The sequence below is a fragment of the Chinchilla lanigera genome, unplaced genomic scaffold (genome assembly GCF_000276665.1).
Source record: "Chinchilla lanigera isolate Chin_1 unplaced genomic scaffold, ChiLan1.0 scaffold00127, whole genome shotgun sequence".
Taxonomy (NCBI): Eukaryota; Metazoa; Chordata; class Mammalia; order Rodentia; family Chinchillidae; genus Chinchilla; species Chinchilla lanigera.
In genome coordinates this window covers 1,269,387-1,286,267 of record NW_004955528.1, presented here as the reverse complement: position 1 = coordinate 1,286,267, position 16,881 = coordinate 1,269,387, and the positions used below count along the sequence as shown (strand labels likewise).

The following is a 16,881-nucleotide window of genomic DNA, read 5'->3' as shown; positions in this document are numbered from 1 at the left end:
CCTTCAACAGAAAGGTCTAGCCTGCTTTACATAGTTCTGTGTACAGATTTGTCTTCGACTGACAATGTTTATTGAAAATGATTTTGCACTGCACCAGAGTCTACTACCTCATCTGCATAAAGATAGAGCCACTCACCAGAAAATTCCATTCCAAACATACAGTTTATTACATGTAATGACTTGCAATATGAAAATTTGGGCACTTAAGCAGTCTACTGAAAAAATATTTTACATATGGACAAAAGTAGCTTTAAAGGAAGTCTCCGGAAAATTTTTAGTGAAAAGTTTTAAAATAGTACTGCACTTTGCAACACAAAGTACCATGAGACTGGAAATATTACAAAGGGGAGTGATATAACAAGTGAAATAAAAATTTCAAACTACTTCTAGTTAAGAACAATTTACCTTCTTCCAATTGCTAAAGGGGCATATTTAAAATGCAAATAAAATAAGTGAAAAGTAATGTACCTTCTAAGAATAAAGAAGTTACAAAGGATGTTAATTTTTTGACTTATCATGTTAAAAAAACATGATGGAATCAGACAGATAATTGAGAATTACTTACTAATATAAAGGTGTCTTCATCCCCAAATGATCTAAGAGGACATCAGTGAATAAGTATTTTGTTCTAGGTAAATACTTTTGCAAAATGTGCTCTCAAAGTCCCTACCGGAGTCCCATCAACTCAAGCCATGGCTCTTTGGAGTCGCACTGTCAGAGCAGAGCCCCACGGTCACAACACCTGTCCGCGGAGCGTGTGTGAACAGCCCTTCACTCCCAGGACTCCTTCGGCCCAGTCACTTGGTCTCCAGTGCGGGGCTGTTCTGCAGACTCCCCTGTGCAGGGCGGGCCACCAAGGAGTCTGGTCTGCTCAGCTTTAGCCTTCTGCCCGTTTTACCGCAAAACACACTCTCGAATTCCTAGAGCCAAGAAGGGGTCATTAATGTACTAAACTCATAGATGTGAACACTGCTGTCTTCAAAAGCAAAAAGACTGAAATGAACAGCTACATAAATACTGCAAAATACTCAGTGTTAGGGTGTCACAAACATCATACCATGTAAAGGCACACGTGTGGTAAACACAAGAGTTCAAACGTTTTCCCCAGTACAGTTACAATGTACATGTATTTTTATCTTTTCCAACAAGTCCTCAAAATGTCTGACTACATTTTAAAGGTGGCGTTGTTTTTGTTGTAAAAATTATGGAACATAAAAATGTACCATTTTAACCATCTGTATGTGTACAGGTTGGTGGGGTCCATCCAGGAGTCATTCTTCAGCATCTGCTCCTCCCCGCCACACTAAGTGTCCTGTGGCCAGCCCAGGGTCAGATGCTGACACTAAGACAACTTTGTACATGACTAAGTAAGAGCCATTCCTGCAGTGCCCTGCCAGCTCTGGGTCCCTGCTCATGTCACCCTGCCTCTCTTCTGTTTAAAAGGCCTCAATTCTAAACTGGGGGTGGTAGCACATTTCTGTAATCCCAGCACTCAAAAGGCTGAGGCAGGAGGATTTCAAGTTTGAGCCCAGCCTGGGCAACCTAGTGACTTAGGACGATCCTGTCTCAAAATAAAATCTAAAAAAAGGGCCAGGAGGTAGCTCAGTACCAAAAAAAAAAAAAGCCCAATTCTACTGCCTAGAAGGGTCAGTCTCAGCCTCACAAAACAGCCTCAGAGGCAGAGGCCATGTAACTCCTCCCCAAACCTCAAGTCTACCTAGGGCACCAGTTCATAGGAAATCCAGGAAACAAAAGATAGTAAATACGACGACTCTGCAAAGTGCGGAAAATCCCATAAGACAAATTATTCTGCTTCTTCAGTAAATCAATGGTAAGGAAAAAAGAAATGGGGAACAGTTACAGATTAAAAGATGCTTAGGCACTAACCACCACGTGCAATATTTGGATCCCAGTTCAAATAAGGCTATGTAAAGACGTTTGTGAATTACAGGGAGAAATCTGAGCAGAGCTGGGTATCGGGGAATGAGTGTGTTCCACAATGCTGCTGATGCTGTCCTGTTTTCACACGGCCCTTTGCTTCTTGGAAATGTATCTGTGCCTGAGATGGCAGGAACTGCTTTAAAATAGTTTACTGAGGGAGGGTTATGGTGTGGGTGGGAGAAACAAATTATGCCAGAAAATGAGTTTAGGGACATGGAAATTCATTATTTTATTCTATTTTTGTACGTTTGGGAAAAAAATTTTAAACATAGCATTCTAGGAAAGTAACACTAAGTTTACTGTAGTAAAATATATGTAACTAAGTTTGCCACTTTAACCATGGGTTACACATCTGTGGTGTAAGTAGTCACGGTTCTGTACATCCAGCACCACTAGCTACACTAAGCAGCAGCATACAGTACTACTGGCTCCACTCAGTATGTCTGCAGGGGTCACCCATGTTGCAGCCAGTGTCAGAATTTCATTCCTACAGCGACTCACAATGGATATGTACTGAGTATATAAAGAACATTTTGTTTACCTGAACATTGTCTGTTGGACACCTGCTTGTTCCCACCTTTTGGCCACTGCGATCAGCGCTGCTGTGAGTATTCCGACATGTACCAGTTTAAATGTTTTCATTTTTCGGGGGTTTATATTCACAAGTGGAACAGCTGGATCATATGGTAATTATTTTAACTTTTTGAGAAACTGTCATACTGTTTTCCACAGTGGCTATAACATTTTTCATTCCCACCAACAATATACAAGGATTCCAATTTCTCCATTTCTTTGCCAACACTCCTTTTCAGTTCTTTGATAACAGCCATTCTAATGAGTGTACGGTAGCATCTCATTGTAGTTTTGATGTGCTTTTGCCTAGTGACCAATAATGTTGAGACTCTTTTCATGTACTTTTTGGTATTTATATACATCTTCAGAGAAATGTCTATTTAAGCCTTTTGCCCAACTTTTGTGTGGCTTCTGTTATTGTTGTAGTTTCTATTTAATTCAAGTTTCTATTTAATTCAAGGCCAGGAGGAGGAGTGTGAGTGCTCTGCCGCCACTGTGGAAACTTCTGAATGATTTGGTATGGTTCTAACACTCTGCTTATCCACATTTTAAGTGATATTCAACTAAAGAAATCTGCCATTTTTAACCATTCCCACTCAGAAATTGTACCTGTATATATACTTTACTTTTCCCCTCAAATTTAAAGAATTAGTTTGCAATGAGTTGCAGGTACTAGTGCTCTTCTGTGTATCTCAACACATGCATACAGCATGCATAATTAAACCCAACTGCTTTGTCCACCCTCCCAATCAATCCGTAGAAATCACTATTTTACTTTTAGATCGACTTTGTTGAGCTTCCACATAGTATCAGAGAACATGCAAAACTCATCTTGATTCTAGCTTTTGTTCTCTAGTTTCCTCCCTTTTCCCACAAATGAGGTGAATTCATTCTTTATGGCAGAAAATTCCACTGTGTATACATTTTCTTTATCCATTCATCTATTGATGGCTGATTCTGTATCTCAGCTGTTGTGCCACAAAAACATGGGCATGTAAGTCTGACAGGCCAATTTGATTTCCTTCAGGTTTTACCTAGAAGTGGTATAATTGGACCATATGGTAGACCTGTTTTTAGTTTTTCGAGGAATATCCAGTTTTCCAGTTGCTGTAGGTAATCCACATTCCCTCCAAAAAGTTTTCCCCCTAGCAAGGTGTGGTAGCCACACCTGTAATCCCAGCTACTTTAAGAGGGTGAGGCAGGAGAATCACCAAGCTTAAGGTCAGCCTGGGCATCTTAGTGAGATCCTGTCTCAAAAAATAAAAAAAGGGCACCCTGGTTTCGATCCCTAGAGTAGAAAGTTTCCTTGTATCTTCACCAGCTTGTTTTTATTATTTGGCTTTCTGAGACAAGGTCTTGTTATGCAGTTCAGGCTGGCCTTGAGCTCACTTTGTAGCCTAGGTTGGCCTCACTCACAATCCTCCTGCCTTAGCCTTCCAAGGGTTGGGATTACACGCCCGGCTGTTTTTATTTTAGTAATAGCCATTCTAGGGGATGGTATCTTAATAGTTTTTATTTGTATCTGCTTCACAGCCAAGGATATTGCACATTTTCTTATATTTAATGGCCCTTTGTACTTTGAGAAGTGTTTAAGATTGGTGTTGAGCTCTTTATATATTCTGGGTATTAGGTCTCTGTCAGATGACTAGCTGGAAAATTATTTTTTCATTCTGTGGGTTGTTTCTTCACATTTTGCTGCGCATAAATTTAATGTAATCCCTCTTGTCAATGTTTTTGTTTCCTGTAAATCAGTGCCTTTACTGGGGCCTGAAGTGTTTCTCCATTTCTTTTTCCATAGTAGTTTCAGGTCTTACATTTGTCTTTGAATCACTTTGAGTTAGGTTTTGTACAGCATAACCGATAGAGTCTGCTGCAATCTTCTACATGTAGACATCCTTTTTTCGAGCACCACTTGTTGAAAGGCTGTCTCTGCGCCAATGTAGGCTTTGGTACCTCTGTCAAGATTCAGTTGGTTGTAGACGTGTGGGTTTATTCCTGGACCTCTAATTCTGTTCCACTTTACAAGTCTGCTTTTATGACAGTATCATGCTGTTCTGGTCAGTACAGCTCTGCAGTGTCTGGAAATCATGAATTGTGGTGTCTCCAAGGAGCCGTATTTTCTATAATCTTGACATATAGATACTACACTTGATCTTAACCAAAAGGCCGAGAAGCAATATCTTGACATATAGAGCATAAAGTGTTTGCCTATATTTGGCAAGATATAATTTACCATTCAAAAGTTACATGATAAAAGAAAATAATCATTTTTCAGATATAAGAAAACACTTTGATTTTCTTAACTGTTTTCACACACCAATGCAGCTGGTCCAGGGATCAGTCTCCACATTCAAGTGGGCAGAAGCACGGTTACATTCTAGTTCTAGATTTGTCCAGGGGCACCCCCCACCCGATTTGTTTATGGGAAACTGGGGTTGAGTACAAGAGTGAAACACAGCACTCTCTAGCTGCTATACTGCTGTCATTATACTAGCTCGGTTAGTATCTATTCTCAACAAACCACGAAACTGATGAACTTTAAAGAATTTTCACAAAACACAAATAAAAAGAAGACAGGTGTTCTGGTGCATGCCTGTAATCTCAGCACTCAGGAGGCGGAGGCAGGAAGATCATCACGAGGAATTCAAGGCCAGCCTGGGCTACAGAGTGAGTTAAGGACCAACTTGAACCACAGTAGTGAGATAGTCTCAAAAAAAAAAAATTTTTTTTTTACAACTTACCAAAACATCTTGAGATGACATCTGATCAAAGTAAATACTCATTATTAGATCTGTAACTGATAATAATTCCAGACGCTCTAATTACATGTAAGAAAATATACCAGGAACTTACTAAGAGGAAGAAAGTTGCATGGTCTGTGTGTCAAGAGTTAACGTAAAGGGTTAAAGAAAAAGGGATACTTTGAATTGATAAAAAGAACACTTGGAGAGAGTCAGAATAGGAGGGAATTTGTGTGTATTTCTACCTGAAATATATAAAGCAAATACTGATAGGATTCTAAGGAGATTCGATAGATCTTAGTGGGAGACCTCCACACCAGTCTGTTAGAAATAGGCTGGACAGAAAAAAGAAAAGGATGAAAAGTTTTATTTTTAAAATTTATTTTTATTTTTGGTACTGGGAATCCAACTTAAGACCTTGTGCTTGCCAAGCAGGCGCTTATGCCACTGAGCTATATATTCCCTGGCTCAGGATGAGTTTTAGTCTCAACAATCTCACCCGGTAAGCCAGGGGCAGAGGTATCCTCCTGTACCCCCAGCTTTTCAAGAAGCCGAGTCAGGAAAGTTTGAGCACAGGACTTAAGAGACCAGTCTAGGTAATTCAGCTATATCCTGACTCAAACAATCTCAGCATAACAAACCCACACAATTCCTAGAAAATTCACATTACTGCCAAGTATTCACAGAATAACTGACAACGTAAGAGGTCATAGTACAAGGCTTGACAAACTCTTCAAATTTTGCCAGATGTGGTGGTCTATGCCTATAAACCCAGGTGTTCAGCATGAGCACCTGAGTAATACAGAGAAAACCTGTCTGTCACAACCTGTCAGAAACCTGTCTGAACATCAAGATTCTTAAAACTGCTTTTAAAAAAATAGAGCATTTTCACTGATACAATGATAAATAAATGTGAGAAATAGATAAGCTGTTTTCTTAAAAACTTCTACATATATAGAAAATTAAACTTTCAGAGAATTCACATGTTGAAGAGGTAAACAAAAATTACAGACACTGAAAGCAGTATATCCCAACCAATAGGGTATTTTTAAACCAGTGCTAAGACAGAAATTTGCTTTGAATATAAATTAGAAAGCAAGACTGGAAATAATGAAGTAAACTCAAGACACCACTGACAAAACACTGAGGAGGAACGAACAGGGATAGGTTTTTTAAATGATAAAAAGCAACTTATGACAGTAAAAGCACTACTGATGACTTGCACACAAAATGCCAGCTCTAAGTACATGAGAACTGGCCTGGCTCCATGAGGCAGAGCCTGGCCCACAGCAAGTGTGCGGAACACGGTACAGACAGAGCAAAGCATGAGGTCGGAATGACCACAGGACAAGGCAGGCTGTCAGCAGGGCAAAGAGAACACAGGGACACTTTTCCCAAGATACTTTATTTGTAGAACAGGTCACAAACACAGCTGTTGGCCCATTTTGCCATGTACAAGCTGCAGACGTTGATCAGCAGCTGAGGGTGAACGCCTGTATGATGTGTTCAAGTGAATAAAAAGGTGAAACAAGCTTGTGAGTAGTTTCCACAGCGGCCCAGGCAAGTCTCAAGCTGAAGCACAAGCTGCTGGCCACTCCATCCCTGCCTTGGGCATAGAAATGGTGCTCCCTGGGTGCTCCTCACAGGGCTGGGGCTGCGTCCTGGATTTGCTGTGCTGCCTCCTTATAGCTTCTCAGCGGCAGCAGCACAGATGTCACACTTTCCGAGAATGCAGTTGCCAACACGCACAGGGCAGGTCAGAGCACTCCACAATCCCACGTCCCATGCGCTGCGTGACACCACCTACCTGATGTGGGTCTCTCTCACAGAAGGGGCTTTACAGGTGCCAGATCGTACAATATACAATTACATGATCCACATGTGCCACCATTCATGTAACAGGTAAAGGCCACAGGGCAGTGCCAACATCAGTACAGACACACAGGAAGCTCAGGATGAGGCCTCCAAAGCGACTGAAGGGTAGATGGGTTCAACAGGAGGAGTGCAAGTCTCTGCAAGGTGGGCTTCCACTCCAAGCCTACCAACCAAGCTAGCAACACAGTCACTTCCCCAGGAGTGAAAGGCCAGGAGGGAGAGGGATGCTCTGGTCTTGAAAAGGCTGGTGCTACACAGTAGAGGGGCAGCCTGCTAATTGCAGGGACCAATAAGCATTACACATCCACAGGACTCCCCAGCTTCCTTAGTCACTCAGTTCTAGGACCATGGATCAAGTTGGGTGAACCCCTTCATTGAGAAGCTGGGGAGGGAAGGCAGGTCAAGGGTGGGGATAGAAATCAGGGAAGGCACAGTGCTGAAAGCACATACAAAAAGCAAAGGGGTGTCCCTAGGGCCAGCACAGGACCCACCTCCAAAGGCCGCTGGGAGGAGAGGATGAGGAGAGAAGTGTGGATAGCACTAAGCTGGCAGCTAAGGAGGGCAAAGAATGGATGGATGCTGGCAGAGACATGGGAGCCAGAGTCCCCACAAGAGAATGGGAGAAACAGCAGCCATTCGCAGGGAACATGGGGAGAAGGAAAGGAGTAATCTCTGAGAGTGAAAGGGAGAAACCAGGCAGGAGGCTTGACTTCAGACAGAGCACAAGGTCACAGGAGGAGGCAAAGCAGATGGTTGCCACAGGGACATGGGAGAAGGGAAACAGCTGCAGAGCTCCCAGTTCTCACTGTGACAGGGCCACAAAGGAGAGGAGAGGGAGGCAGAGGGTGGCAAAGCAGCTTTGGGTACCTGATGCTCACAGCCGCAAATCTACAACAGCGTCACAACACAACTAAATGTCACCTATGGTGCTGGACTGCACCCCTACTGTGGAAAAGCTATGGAGGATAGTAATGGGACAACCTGCAAAACCTAAGTGTTAACCATGATGAACTAAGTATCACAACAACACTAATGTCCTGTGATCGCTGTTCTGGTTATGTAAAATAATGTATTTCTACAGTAACCGCTGAGGTAGCTGGGTTTAAAAGGCATATATCAGCGACTCACTATCGAATCACTCAAGAACTTATACAAAGGCCAAGAAAAACAGAAAATGGGATACAGGGCAACTCTGGGTGGGTACACAAGAGGCTCTTTGTGTAGTTCTTGTGATTTCTCCGTAAGTCTGAGGTGACATAATTAAAAATTACCATTAAGTACTGAGCCAATACCAGGCAGCTTAAAGACTGAAAACCAGAATCAAATGCAATGCATAAGCCCTAGCTAGTTAGTGAATCAGAGGGAAAAAATTGCCACGAAGATCATTTTTAGAACAATTTGGAAAAATGTGAATAGTGATGGAGTATGAGAGGAAAAGAGACAGCTGCCACCAGCCTTTTGGGGCTGATCACGCACTGGGGTCATGCAGGCGGAGGTCCTTCAGAGATGTAGTCGTATCTCAAGATGAAGACTTGTGTCTGCGACTATCTGTGAAATGTGTATGAAGTAAACAGGTAACTGTTACTGCTGAGATCAGGTGATGGGCATACAGGTATTCCTGTACCATGTGTGCTCACTTGAACATGAATACGAAGTCAATCATCTGAGCTGCACACTCATTTACTGACACCTTCTCAACAACTCTACAACCCTGAAAGCTCAGCGCGTTCAGCCCAGATCACTGAGCCCATCTCAACCCCATCCTGTTGCTCCCCTATCCACCCGGCTGGGCAAGGATCCACAGCTGGCACCAGAAACACAACAGGAGCCGTTCCTCTGCTGTCCCCAGCCAAGGCGTGTCTCTCCAGAGCTCCTGCTGCAGCCTACTACCAGTATTCAGCCCCCACCCCTGCCACCACAGTGGTGAGTGATGCTGTAAAATGTGAGTCCAGTCATGTCCCTCCCTGCCCTGAAACCTTCCAAGAGCTCTCAGGACACCCAGGCCCACCACACCTTGGCCTGCCTACCTTGTACTCCAACCCCAGTGACACCACTGCAGGCAGAGCCCTCTTCTGTTCATGCTGTGTGGTGCCCCTGCCCAAGGACCCATGGAACTGCAGCTCTCCACGTTCTGCGATGCAGGCTCCTTCTCAGCATTTGAGCTCCGCCCAGAAGGCTTCAGTGACCACTCAAGGCAAAGACGCCTGCGGTCGCCACACTGCCCCACGGCTGCGTTTCCACCCCGTGGCAGGATCCACAGGACACCACCTTGTTCACTGTTCATGGCCGGCTGTTTCCTCCCATGCTGGCAGGGGCTCTGCCTTATCCAAGGTACCCCATGTCTGGAGCAGATGCCTTGCTATACTAAGAAAGGTTTGCTGAGTGAAATGCACACTAAGATAAATTAGAAAAACCACTGAAAACTTTCATTATTGCATCTTTAAGAACAAAAACATGCATGCAAACAGGGGGAAATCACTATGGAAATAATCAAGCACACGTGTTTCAGGTTAGTGATGTTCCAATGCCCCAGACAGCTACCTGACTTTACTCTGCCTATTCTGATGGGTCTGACAACCTGACCCAGAAATAATCTACAAATTCAATGCAACTACACTTCAGAAATGTCCAAAAAACATGCAAAACATAATATCCAAAATAAAAAAAAAACTCCCACAAAAAAACATAATATCCATGAGTTTTTGATCTAGTTAATAAACAGTTTATTTAAAAGGTTTTAAGTACCTTTATTGTATTAAGGAATTTTTCATCAGTAATAATTTACTATGAACAGGTATACAGAACCAAACACTAAGTCATTTAAAAATATTAAACTTTATTTTATTAAAACAAACCAGCAGTCTACCACTAACATACGTTAAAGAACAACTACATATAAATAGCTGTATGACTCAATTAGAATAAAACCAACATAGCATTGCTTTAAAATACACTGAAATGTTAATGAAATAGAGAATTTATGCAATCATGCAATTCGCAAGGCGTAAATGTCATGCAGACACAGGGGAGGGAAAACGACAGGACACCCCTACTGCAAGGCAGCCTGACCTGGTACAGCCTGGCTGCGGGAGGGCTTCTCACAGGCATTCCTTCTAAAAAGGCTCTACATTGCTGCTTCTATCTTATCCCACTCTCCAATTCCCCAATATTTTTTATTTTTTTTTTTGGTCTTTTTGCGACAGGGTCTCACTTGGCAGTTCAGACTGGCCTTGAGCCCACTCTGTAGCCCAGGTTGGTCTCGAACTTGCAATGATCCTCCTACCTCAGCCTCCTGCATGCTGGGACTACAAGCATGTGCCACCACACCCAGCAAAACTTCATACATCCTTGAAGGCAAGGACTCTATCTTGATTACTATTTATTTTTGGTATTAGGGATCAAACTCAGGACCCTGCGCTTGCCAGGCAGGCACTGTGCCACTGAGCTGTATGCCTGGGCCCTTCTCCAATATCTTGGGCAAGACACAAAATCAGGACCCTGTGGGTATATCTCTTTCACTAAAGCTTAGTCACACCTGGCAGGACAAAGAGCCACTGGTACTAACCATCACAATTCCGAGGCCAGTACCCAGCACTGTGGCTCCCAAGGCATGGCACATAACCGAGTCACGACTACACCCTTCTTCCTCTGTGCCTGTTGGGGCTGAATGAACTCACTCAAACCAGGCATCCAGTGCTAGAACCAAAGTAGGCTTGCTGGTTATCACAGCCTACACCAGGTCAGATGAATCAAAGTGGCCCTCAGGCTGCTGGGGAGCCAGAAGTGCACAGGTGCCAAAGACCCAGCTCATCCCTTGTCCTCGGCCCACAGAAGTGTAATCTGTTTGCCTTCTGAGGGTAAACATCACACCCTACAAGCTCTTTGGATCCCAGCACAATACACTGTATATAGCGGGTCTGCAATATGTTACCTAACAACTGACCCTTCAAGTCACTTACATACTGTATTTTCACGGATAAATCTAGCCTGCAATTCCTACTTTAATATGTGACAAGTTACATTTTTAATGACTAGAGCTTTGTTCACACTGCGCTTATTATTTAACACTAAATTCCAGGAAACAGGGCAATCTGAGTTATCCTGGGGAAGAAAGGATAAACTGGAACATTGGAAAGTAAAACTTGTAAGATTCTAAACAGTTACATAGCCTACTTAAATACTAACCTTTTTAAGAGAATCCCCGTGTCTTTCCTGAATGTACTTCAGGAATGCTGTGGTCCACTGAAGCGTTGTCGCCTTATCCGTCTCTGCGTTGCAAAAGGGAACCAAAAGATTCAGCTCATCACAGCAAATGCGGATTCTGCGCCTGCAGTGAAAACCCATGTTAATCACACAGAGCAGCTAGTGAGTAAACGAGCAGCAGAAAGTTCACTGTCTCTTGCTCAAAGGAAGCTGAGTTCGTGGAGCTAGTCTGAGTACTGAGACTGGGCCCCACCCTGGAAACCCTCAGGTGAGCGAGTCAGGGCCCTGTGACTGTGCTCCTGTCTATAGAGGCCACTACCAGCTCCAGGTCACTAGAACACCTGTGGGGCACACATGGGTCCCAATCCCAGCACAGTTTTTCCTATTTACTTCTTGGGAGTCAGGTTCATATCTCTATGCCTGGGATGGTTCTACCCGGAGACTGGAGGTAAAACTCCGAGTATGCCTCTTCTGGGTAGATCATGCTTTCTGCCAAGAATGTTGAATTTGTTCTCCATGTGCCAAGTGCTGTAGTAGGGACTCACACACAGCTTTCAGATTCTTCAAGATGCTTGGATTCAAAACCCATCAGACTACCACTCTGCTAATATACAGAGACATAGCCTTTTTAGATCATTTAAAGCACAACTTGGATCTTATTATTTTACCCTTTACATCTTACATCCACTAACATGCAAAGTCTGACCTAGGTTGACACTCGGCACCTTATACAGTTTAGCCTCCTTATACATCTTCACACATGTAATCCCAGCGCTTGGAACACTGAGACAGGTAAGGCCACCTTGGGCTATACTGTGACCCTGTCCCAAAAAAACTGAAAAAAAGCAGTAAATTGCCTTGGCTCAATATTCAGCCCTGGAGTTTCAGAGCTGGATGTATCTCACTCAGTGCTACTTATTTCCTAAGCCTAAAACAGACACTGGAACACAGTACTCATAAGTTAATCAAGTATTACTACCAGGGAAACACTACAAAGAAACCCAACTGCAACAGAGACAAAATAACCACCTTTGAGTCTACATAGAACAACATGGATAAAATCCATAGAAAAGACTGTTTCAGTTTTAACCTCCTCCTTTCTCAACATTCTTGAAAGAACCCAACAAAATGCAGAATTAAGTTGTCTGCCACAGAGTTAACCCAGTGGCCTGCTGGCTCTGCTCAGGAGGCTGGCCCTCCATGGTGTCTGGGAACTCAGACTTAGAAACATTAAAGAGTAGCCTGCAGGGCCTAAACTCTGCCAGGGTTTCCCTCAAACACCTACTTTCCTCAGATGCAAATCAGCTGTGTGCAAGACAGGAGTACTTAAGTGGCCTGTCCCAGGTAAGGTCAGTCTCAGATGAGCTCAAACTGCTTGGCAACACCTCACTGCATTGTCAGAACACAATACCGGGGGAATCAGGGCATCCCAGACACCCTACTGGAAAGGACCCCTTGAATCTTACGTCTAGTCCCCCTGAGCTTCTCCCCATGTGCCTTCACCCATTTTGCCTTATATTCTTTGTACTAAATCATGGACTTGAGTCCTCCTCTGAGAATCACTGAACATAGGAGTCTTGTGGACTCCCGACCCATTAAACAAACCAAAGTTAATGTTACTCTTGCCTCCTCCCCACTATCTGGACAAAGGAGCTAACTGCTGTTTATCTGCAATAAACCTGCCTATCTACGATAACTACACAAAGTGACCTGACAATCCCACGCATTACCTTCTATCTCTTTCCATTCGGTTATGCCTCTCCCTACGCTGAGACCTTCCTCCCTGGGGCCCGCTCTGGGTCTGCTCCCCCAGGTTTGATTGTGAGGACTCCGAGGACTGCCAGGCGCCCTGTGTGGCTGTAGAGCCTTCGCCCACATTCTGAATCTCTCCAAGGGCTCTTCGTTCTATACTTGTGTCCAACTGACGTATTCTACTCCGATTCCTCTTATTTATCGCTTGTTTACATAGCGCTTCTTCTTTGCAAAAGAAGGAAAAAATGGGATTTCAATTTTTTATCCTTCTTAACTTGTCCCCATTAATGTAGAATGTATTTGGGGGCTTTTAAAAGGTAGAAACATTACTAGGTATGCAGCAGAGAACTGAACCACAAGCTGTGACAGCAAGGACTTTGTGTGCAGCAGCACTGAACTCCACGCCCACTTTATACTGAAAAACTAAGTACAAATCTATGACTGAACTAGACACACTCCTTCCAAGTGCTCTACAACCAATCTAGTTTTTCTCTAGGAGGCTGAGGCAGGAGTTCACACGTCTGAGCTTAGCCTGAGCAAATGAATGAGACCCTGTCTCAAAAAAAAAGAGGCTGGGGATATAGTTCAGTATGAAGCCTGGGTTCAACCTCAGTATCACAAAAAAAGGTGCCCCTTTTAAAAAGTTACCTATAAATAAAAAACAGGTGCTACCTATAAAGTCAAGAACTTTCTCCTTTTTTCTAAAATTCAGAATGAAAAACTATCCTCCTCAAAAAAATATTTTCTTTGTAATACAATTATTCTAATGTGACAACTACAACTTTACTGTAGTACTCAGAAGGGAAGACAAAGCTTAGTGGCTTAAGATTAAATATGTCCTCACCATGAAGTGATTCTCCCCACAATAGTGCCATGACTTTTATGCCACATGCTATGTACACATGCTACAGAAACATGACAAATTCTCAGCAAACACGAGTAGGCATCTAACTAGTAGGTGTGTAGAGATATAATCCCATATGCCATATAAAGCCCAGGGATTATTCATACAGATTTCAGAAAGGTGAAAGCATTTTAAGGGGACAGAGAAAGGACTGGAAAAGCTTTGCTGCTATTTTCTTCCTTAAACTCATCAGTTAACAGGCACTATTTCAGTGTTCATCTTTATTCCTTACAAATCCTAATTTTTTTGGGGGGATGGGGACATAAAAGAAATGCCCCATAAAAGAAATGCCTCATAAAAGAAATGGCTGAAGCAACAGTTCTTCATCTCCATTCTACCCCATCAACTTGTCAAAAGCTTACTGTACAGTGTTAGTTTACTGTGTAACTTGAAAAACGTTTTTTTTCCAGGGAGGAAGGGACTGACAGTTAATTTTCAAGCCTGGCAATGTTTGCCCTCAGTAGCCCTTTATGGCCTCTAGCTCTCAGTTCCTGATCACCTGCAGTATCTTCCTATCATCTCTCCTATGCCTTTCAGCAGGTTTCAAATCCTACATCACTCTGAGTATAAAACAAAAATAAGCTATAACGTGCTTTCAGTAATAAAGACAACTGAAATTTATTTGAGTCTGTCATTTTACTTCTAAAAAAATCCTCCAAAGGCCATGCTTCCATACTAAAGTGAATTATGATATTTAAAGTTCAAAAGAATGTTCAAAGCGAGATGATGAGAAGGTGTAAGCAGAACCTTTGAGACACACAAGACTGGTGTGTACAAACCGCCTCTTTCCCTTGCTCCTCCTGGCTAAAAGGCTGCAGCTGAGACTCAGGCAGGAAACCTGCCCACCACCCACTGCTTTACGGCTTACCTCCCACTTTAATCCAAACCTGTTCAGGCAAAGTTTTGTTTCTGCTACCTAAAGTCTGCTTTGTGGATTCGATCTCTTGCTGGTAACAGAAAGAAAATGCTCTTGGCAGTCCAATATCCTGGTGCTTGGCAGCTTCAAGTACAGAACATGAATTACTGGAACTCTAGAAAAAAATGAAGTAACAGGAATTCTATCAATGTGTGGCTTAATCTACTATTTCCTGCATAAATAAAATGCACTTGACAGAAGTAACCTCAAAGCCACTAACAGCATTTCACTGAGGATTTTTTTTTGTACAGAAATTGAACTCAGACCTTGCACTTGCCAGGCAGGTACTTACGCCACTGAGCTATATCTCTGGCCCTCATTGAGGATTTTTAATACAGGCCCAGCTGGGCGTGGTGGCGCACGCCTGTAATCCCAGCACTCGGGAGGCTGAGGCAGGAGGATTGTTGCGAGTTCGAGACCAGCCTGGGCTACAAAGTGAGCTCAAGGCCAGCATGAAATGGGTAGGAAACCCCTGTCTCAAAAAGACCAAAAAAAAAAAAAAAAAAATTAATATAGCCCCAAACCCTATATTCTCTCAATTTTAAAGGTTATTAATAAGATCAATGAAAGAAAAAAAGTCTATGTACAATACATTAAAAACCTACCCATTCACTACAGAAAAGCAAATGTCCCATCAGTTTCCCACCTGGGTCTGTGAAATGTTAGAATTTCCACCAGTGGAGCACGCACTTGTGAACAGTGGGTAGGTGAATTGTAAAGCAGTAGCCGCAGCAGCAGTTTTATTTTTCACTAATGTCGTACATTTGTTCTGTTGTTGATGAAGGGGAACATTCATTAATTCAGATGGATGTCGAATAAGAGTTACCAAACTGCCAAGACAAAAGAAAATCCAGAAAGCTGAAAATTGGTGGCAGAAAGATTCCACAAACAATGCTCTCACTCACTACCACCCTGACAGGTCATCTCAGACCAGTGGTGGTGAACCTATGGCATGCTTGCTAGAGCAGGCTGTCTGTATCATGGAAAGCTCTAAAAGGTTCGCCATCACTGCCTCAGACTCTGGAAAGGAGTTCCACGAACACATCCTCACCAAGACCGCTGTACAACTACCAACCAGCGCTGCCAGAGAAAGATCTACTCTTGCTCCTCCTGGAGGAAGTGAGTCTCCCTACTCTCAGCACACCCCGACTCCACTCTTTTTGGTCATCCTCCAAACCAGAGTGAGGACAGCCAACAGGGAGGCCACTGTCTGCGGATGAACGGAACACCAGGGCGTCAGCCTCTTCAGCAGCCACCCCTGCAAGTCAGTAAGTGGGCCACAAGCTGCTGCAGGTTGTGGCTTTGTCTTACAGCTCCAAATCCCTGAAGACTCCTGACCTTCCCTCCCCAAGCCCAACCTGTTCCACACCCTACCCTAAATCAGCCCTCGGGGAGGCAGAGAGGCTTTCTGTGGCACTTAGGAGGGTGACAGGAGCCAAGCATCCTCACAGCCACGTGTGCACTTGTCCCAATTCTTCCTTTTGAGCGCAGAGCCAGACGGCGGGCTTACACTCCCCAAGGTGCCACCCGGGGCTGGGGACTCGGCACACCTTTCAGGTCACCCTGAACCGGGAAGACTGCCGCCTGAGGAGATGCAAGTCAGAGTGCGCTCAGGCCTTTGATACTGAGACCCACTACACCGAGACCTGGCATGGGGCCAGGCTGCCCTCCTCTTCAGCCAGCTCCAGCGACACCCCTCCTCCCAAACCTTGGCTCTGACCAGGGCACCTTCTTTCTATCCTGCCCCAGGCTTGACAGGCGTTCGGACAGGCGCGCCCCATCTCCACTCAGACCGGGCAGGCGGCAGGCTGCCCCTTGAGCCCACCACACCTGCAGGCGACCCTCCCTCTGCGCCGCGCCCGCTCGCACGCACTTGTTGAGCGCAACGCCGGGCTCGGGGGCCTCGGGGCCGCGCGGCGCCACGGGCGGCTCCGCCGGGATGCTGTTGAATCGGTCCTCCAGGCGGACGCGCACGG

General features: G+C 44.1%; 1 protein-coding gene across 7 annotated transcripts; it reads right to left on the bottom strand.

Moving 5' to 3' along the window:
* Positions 1-143: 143 nt before the first annotated feature.
* On the bottom strand, positions 144-16,881 carry Tcfl5 (transcription factor-like 5 (basic helix-loop-helix); the record flags this gene model as incomplete). Of its 7 annotated transcripts, XM_013507458.1 has the most annotated exon segments (7): positions 6,642-8,678; positions 9,158-9,489; positions 11,316-11,457; positions 13,064-13,310; positions 14,858-15,020; positions 15,552-15,735; positions 16,779-16,881. In XM_013507458.1, coding segments are annotated over 7 exon segments (1,175 nt in total), but the record flags the coding sequence as incomplete, so codon positions are not given.